Source organism: Phyllostomus hastatus, unplaced genomic scaffold, assembly GCF_019186645.2.
Source record: "Phyllostomus hastatus isolate PE091 unplaced genomic scaffold, TTU_PhHast_1.1 phas_contig_948, whole genome shotgun sequence".
Taxonomy (NCBI): Eukaryota; Metazoa; Chordata; class Mammalia; order Chiroptera; family Phyllostomidae; genus Phyllostomus; species Phyllostomus hastatus.
Genome location: NW_025333993.1, coordinates 10,772,996 through 10,779,415, shown reverse-complemented (window position 1 = coordinate 10,779,415; position 6,420 = coordinate 10,772,996). Strand labels below are relative to the sequence as shown.

At 63.0% G+C, this 6,420-nt stretch overlaps 1 protein-coding gene across 1 annotated transcript in view; it reads right to left on the bottom strand.

Annotated features, from left to right (window-relative positions):
- Positions 1–3,774: 3,774 nt before the first annotated feature.
- The window catches only part of GRIK1 (glutamate ionotropic receptor kainate type subunit 1), a 185,601-nt gene continuing 182,955 nt past the window's right edge, over positions 3,775–6,420 (bottom strand). The window contains exon 16 of the mRNA XM_045852535.1: positions 3,775–3,930. Within this exon, the coding sequence (XP_045708491.1) occupies positions 3,775–3,930 (156 nt within the window). The remainder of the gene's footprint in view (positions 3,931–6,420) is intronic.

Here is a 6,420-nt window from a genome sequence, read left to right as displayed (position 1 = left end):
CCTGGGAGGTGTGAGTGAGAGGGGCTCAGGCTGGGCTCTGCAGGGCTGCGGTGAGGGGGGCGGGAACGGAGCGGCCCCCCTGTCGTGTGGTGGGGCGGCGAGGAGGGGTCCCAGATGCCTAGGCTCCGGCGGGGGCGCACAGAGGCGGCTGGAGCCTGCTGTAGCTCGTGGTCGTCTTCCCTCCGCGTGCGCTGCCCCTGCGGCTGTCCGGGCTCCTGCTGCACCTTCAGGAAGACTCGTCCCCTTGTCCCCGTCCCCTTGTGTCCGTCCCCGAGGACCGGAGCGCTGAGCCATGTCGGGGCTTCCCGGCCCGGCCGGGCCTCTGGGACGACCCTCTCCTGCTCTGCTGGCCATTCGCCCGGGGGTGCCTGGCTGTGAGGAGACGAGGTCCTAGTGACCCTGCGGGGACACCGCCTCGACCTGCAGACGGGCTCCTGGGCTCTGTTCTGAGCAGCGGGTGGGGGTGGTTCTGGGAGGCTTGAGGCTGGTTTTCTTCAGAGTTTCAAGTGGGAAGTTTATTGAAAATAAACGGTTAGCAAAGCATGCTGCCCCTGCCCCTGCACCTGGGCGTTGCTGTGTCTTGCAGAGCATGGCACCGACGCAGGAGGGTGCTGGGTGTGGGGTGGGGGGTGGGGTGCCCTCTTCCACCACCTGGGTTACGGAGGCGCCCTGGCCCATTTCACACTGCTGGCGTTTGCAGGCCACCCCCGGCCCCCGAGGATGCACCCAGCCTCCTCCGTGCGTTGCTGCCTACCACTTCCTCCGGGCCCCATCACCTCTCTGTGCCTCCCCTCCCCTCTGCACCCGCCCTTTGTTCCCGAGGTCTCGCTTCGTGAGGCTCCGAGAGAGACCCCCAAAGAATGGCAGTGGGGTCTCTGGGGGTGACGCATTTCTCCAGCCTCCTCACCTCTCCAGCAGAAGTTTAAGAAGAAAGGCAAGCACGTCTGTTCGAATCCTGGAATAAATTTTTCCTTCCCCTCAGCAGGTGGCTCCGTGGACGGGGCCCGCAGGTCGGCTGGCGGGAGCAGCTCTGGGCGGGGGCCAGGAGAGCAAAAGGCTGCACTGCACGCAAAAGCCGTCCAGGCCACTTCATCGTTCCAGGGGCGTGAGATGCGAGCCCGAGTAGCTGGGACGGGGAAGTTTAAATTAAACTTCAAGACCATTTAGTGTTTTAACCGTCTGCGACGTTCTCAGCACTGCAGATAAGGTCCCTCTCTCTGGAAGCCCAAAGAAGAACCCAGAGCAGGAGGCTCGCCGGGCCTCTCCCACCCTCCCGTGCTCGGCACACGCTCATGCGGACACTGGCTTGCCCAGGTCCGAACTGACGCCCCGGGACCCCCAGGACGGACCTCTCGGCCTGGACGGCCCCAGCGAACGGCCCTCCCCAACCGAGACGGGGCTCGGGGCAGGATCGCCGCGTCCCCGTCGGCCTGGCCAGGCGCCGGGCGGGCCCCTCCGCAGGGTGTCTTCTCCTGGGCAGGTGGGCGGTGCCGGCCGTGCGCGGGAAGGACGCCCGTCTGGACGCCTGAGCTTTCTCCCTGGAGCCAGAGCCCCCGCAGACACTCCCACCCGCGCCAGAGCAGGGCACCCGCCCCGCCCGGGTCAGTCAGGCCGAGATCCCCCCCCCCCCGGGACCCAGAGTCCTGCTGCCGCGCCGAAGGTTTGGGGCCCTTCCCAGAGAGGAGGTTCGGTCCCCCAGAGTCTGAAATTCAGGTGGCGAGCTGAATGCAGAATGCCGAGTGGAGTGAGTCAGGTGTCGGTTCTCTGTTTGGGAGACATAACCTGGGCTACCTGGGCTGCCACGTAAGGTCTCCCGTTTCTCTTTCCCACGCCCACGCTGGGCGTGGCGTCTCCCGGCCGCACCACCCGCACCGTCTGAGCCGCGGTTCTGGAGTGAGAGGGAGGGAGCTCCCGGAGACTGGCGAGTGTTCTCGGGGGCTTTTCTGGGCCGGGGTCCAGAGACGCTGTGCTTTCTTCTTTTCCTCTGAGCTCCTCAGTGCCCTCTGTTGTCACCCGGACATGCAGACTCGTGGACATGCAGACATGCAGACACGTGGACACGCGGACACACACGTGCCGCGTGGGTGGAAACGTGGGGAAGGAGAGGTGACTGACTGTATGTGCAGGCTGACCAAAAATGTCACGTTCTGCACATGTACCCAGTCTGACACACTGTTTAGAAACACAGTCAGCCTTAGGACATGGTGTACACCCTGAATGCACATCCTGCTGTCAGTCACTGAAGAAAGTGGTTCGTGGGCCTCAAACTCTCTGTAAGCCAGATGGATATATTTCAGCCATTAAGAGTTGGTGTACTCATGTTCCGTTTCCCACACGTGACCGTGACAGGATGTGGAGGTGTGCAGCAGTGTTTGTGAACGAGAGACACGGGCACACGGGCGCCCTGGGAGGTGTGGAACCCAGTGCCTGTGGTGTGGCTCTTCCTGCTGCTGTGCCCCCACCCCGGCCCCGCCCCAGGCCCTCGTGCATTCTGACGAGCTGCTCTGTCCTCCCTCCGTTGTTAATGAACCTCAGGTGGACCCCGAGTCTGAGTGTTTACTGCGGTCACAGAGAAACACCTGCCCAAAGTGTTCCTGCTGCTTCACAGGTGGTTTTCTTTGTGTGTCTGGAGACGTTTTCGGACTTCAGCTCCACAGGGACTAGATTGGAAGTTTCCTTCCATTGTGGAGTAATCCTACAGAGACCAGCGGGACTTTATTATCTGAGATATTGATCCAGTGTTGCCGCTTTTCCATTTGGTTCCCGACACAACGAAGGACCCCTGGGCCCCCCAACCCCCCCCCCATCCGGGTGCTGTGTGTTCCGTCCTCTGGGTTATCGAGAGACTCTCCTCGGCGACCCCCACTTCCTCCCCGTGGTCTTCTTTCCCGAGCTCTTTCTCCGCTCTCCGCCAGCCTGGCTGTCACCTGTCGGCCCGCGGCATCCTGCCCCCCCCACCACCGTGGCAGCCACCCTGAGCTCCCTTTCTCCGTGCGGCCCTGCCGCCCCCTCAGCCCAGGCCTCAGTCACCGGGTCCCTCCGGGGTCCCTCCCCACTCCAGACTCGTCTCCCCCCAGGCTCGTCTCCCCCCAGGCTCTGGCCGCTCTGACTCCCTGCTCCGAGGAAGGGGATGGTTCTCCTCTGCGCGTTGCCATAAACTGCGGGAGAGCAGGGGCCGCGTCTGGCTGCCTGTGTGGGCCATCCCCAGAGCTCGGACCGGGGTCCGGAATGTGGTGGACACTTTTTTTAGTGAATTTCCCTTTTTAGTATTCTTTTACCTTATGCTCACTGATGTTCTGAGCACCATTTAAACTATGTATAACATTAAATGTTGAAACACAGAGATGAGTGGTCTCACTTAACTATAACAACTAGGTACTTGGAATAAACCAAAAGTGTATTTGCAAACTCAGCCAGAAGGGACGGCGGACTCGACAGCCAAGGACCCCGGGGCTGGGGGCCGGTCACAGGAAACACAGCGACACTCGGGCTCGTTCTAGGAAAAAGCTATGTTTTATTCGTGGTTAGAAAGCACACACAGCCGCTCGCCGGGGCCAGAGAGGACACCTGTGAGCGCACGGGTTCGTTCGCGTGCAGAGGGCGGTGTCTCCTCCCAGGAGGCAGCTGCGCAGGCCTCTCCGGCTTCGTCTTCCTCCGGCCTGCGGACACAGCCCGCCGGTGTGTGCGGACACGCGGAGACACGCCGGGTGCCCGTGAGAAGTCTCCGCTCCGAGGACCGTGTCCCCCCGAGGCCCCCCCCCGGGGCTCGGCCGCTCAGGCTGCGGTCTCTTTCCTCAGAGTCCGTCTCTGCTGACAAGTAAGGATGCTGGTGAAGGAGGGTTTCCCCTTAGTTCTCGGCTTCCTCTTTAACTCCTTCTGATTTCTGGGTGTGATCCCCAGCTCCTCCATGATGGCGTTGAAGGACAGGCACTGGGGGCAGGAACGAGAGGGTGTCAGTGGCAGCAGGCCCCGCACGCTCGGTCTCCCGCCCGCGCTCGCGCGTGAAAGGTGCTGCGGGAAGGCAGCTCCCCTGCGGAGGGGGGTCCCGGCCCGGCCCCTCCCGGCCTCCGCCCACCAGCCACCCGCCTCTCCCACCGGGGCAACAGAGGCCGCGGCCAGCTGGGCAGAGTGTGGGGTTTCATTCACGAGGACGTGATGCACACCTGCCCGGGAGGCTCTCAAAGCAGACGACTCACCTTTGCCGGGACACGGGAACAGAGTTAAATTACGCCCTTGCCCCACCGAGGGGTCCAACCACTGAGGCTCATCGAGGCCCATGAGCACTTTCAGAAAGTGAACAAACCTCCTCTACACCAGGCTCTGCTTTTTTCTCCCGTGAAACCTCACTTTGCTCCTAAAATAAAATCTAATTCTCGATGACTTTCCTTTCTGATAAAGAAGGAGGAAAAGAAACAACTTTGAATTGTATTATTTTCTCTGGAAAGACGGAGATGTGCCAGCAGCCACGACGCAGGTTTGCGGCTGGAATGAAAGCTGCTGGTGGACGCACGGGGACGATGGTGCACGATGCAGGGCGACGCGTGGCGCTGCTGGCCTGCCACACGGGCTGGGGGGGGTAGTGCATGAGGGCCGCACCGCCCCCACTCGCAGGCCCAGGACAGACGGGCGCCGCGCACGGGTGGCTGCCATTTCTTCCAGCCAAGACAAGGTCGTGGGCAGATTCCTGCTTGCGGGGATTTCTGTAAAGGTGCACAGTTTTGGGCGAGCTCACCCCTAAAACTCCCTGTAAACACATCCGCGCCTTTGGCGCCGTGTGCAGAAGAGCGAGCGTTGCCCCTTCACCGGAAAGCCGCACTCGGGCAGGGGTGGGAGTCACACGCCCCCGTGACACACACACACACGCGCACACGCACACACACACTCTCTCTCTCTCTCTCTCTCTCTCTCCCTCCCCCTCCGTGAGCGCTCCAGGTGCGAGGCCGCGGAGTGGAGCCCGGCCACGGGCTCCGGGAGAGAGGTCACGTGGCTTACGTGAGCCGCGCTTCCAGTTCTCCTGCTTTACGTGGGGACCGGAAGTGCACGTTTAGGTCCCGGATGTGCGTCATCGGCCTCCCGGACCCGCGCCTGCAGAAGCACCCACCGTGTGCCTGTGACTGTGTCTCTCTCACGCGTGTGTCCGAAATCTGAACTTCGTGTCTGTTTCCCGTGATGCTAACAAATAAAACTTCGGGTCTGTGCGTCAGCTTCCTTCCCAGCGGTGCGCGGTGGCGCCAGGGGACCGGGGACCGGGACACCAGGCGACCTCTCAGAACCGGGTCCTGCGACCGACCCTCCGGACGAGGCCCAGCCGCGGGGGAGGGGCGGGCCTGGGGCGCCACCGGCGGTGCAGGGGGTTGACGCGGCGCCACCGGGGCCAGGCGCGCGTTCCGCAGGGTCGCGGAGGTGGGCGGTGCTGGTGCCTTGCCGCGTGGCTCTCGGTCGCTGAGGCGCCTGTGGGCGGGGGCTGGCGGGGTTCTTCCAGCCGCCGGGGGTGTGGGGGACGGTTGTGGGGGTCTCTCACCTCCACGTGCGCGGCGGTGCGTTGCTAGGAAACCGGAGGAAACCGGAACTCCGCTCCAGGCCTGCGTCGCCTCCGGGCACGACGGAGGTCTTTGCTCTTCTGAACCCCCGGGACTCCATTCCCTGCTGCCGCGTGGGAGCGCGTCTAAAGACGCTGCTGTGGGTGCCCCCGTTGCTCGCTCCTGGGCCCCAGACGAGGGCTTCCTTCGGGTTTTCCCCTTGTCTCCAACGGCCAGAGAGCAAGTGCCGGGCTCCAGGCCGGCCTCTCCGCTCGCAGGTGCCCTGCGGGCACAAGGAATGGTGGGCTGCCTCCAGGGCCCTGCCTGCCTGGCGCTCACGGGAGCCGTGTACTCTCGTGTCCCCTGGAAACAGGCCCGTGAAGGTCCCCCTGAGTCCGTGGTGGTGAGGGTGGACTTGTCTCCATCCATCTGCTCGCCTGTGATGATCTCAGAATTAAAGGCACGTGTAAGGTGCAGATTGGGCGTCTGCATTAGAGCCACAATTCAGAGTAGCTCTCCAAAGCTTCTGTGTCTGGACTTGGTTTTCCAGAACCCCCTTATGGTAAAGGGTCACAGAAAAACTGTGTCTAAGCATGAAACCCCTAAACTCTGACTTCAGGGAGTATCAGGCGGACTGATAGTTGCCCAGCTGCCCTGCTCCCCGGGGAGGGGACTGAGGGGCAGTGTGCCCGGCGCCAGCCCCCAGGGCTCTGCAGACGGGAAGTGTCCCTGGCAGCCGGGGCCCTAGCGCCCTCCTCTTTCCCTGGTGGACGGAGTTCTCGTGTGTAGTGGATGCGCACGTACGACCGTGAATGACAGTTGCGAGTCGGCTCCCGGTGTCAGAATGCTGACTCTCCAACCTCAGCCCTGCCACTCAGGTGGCTGGGCTGGGCTGGGCAAG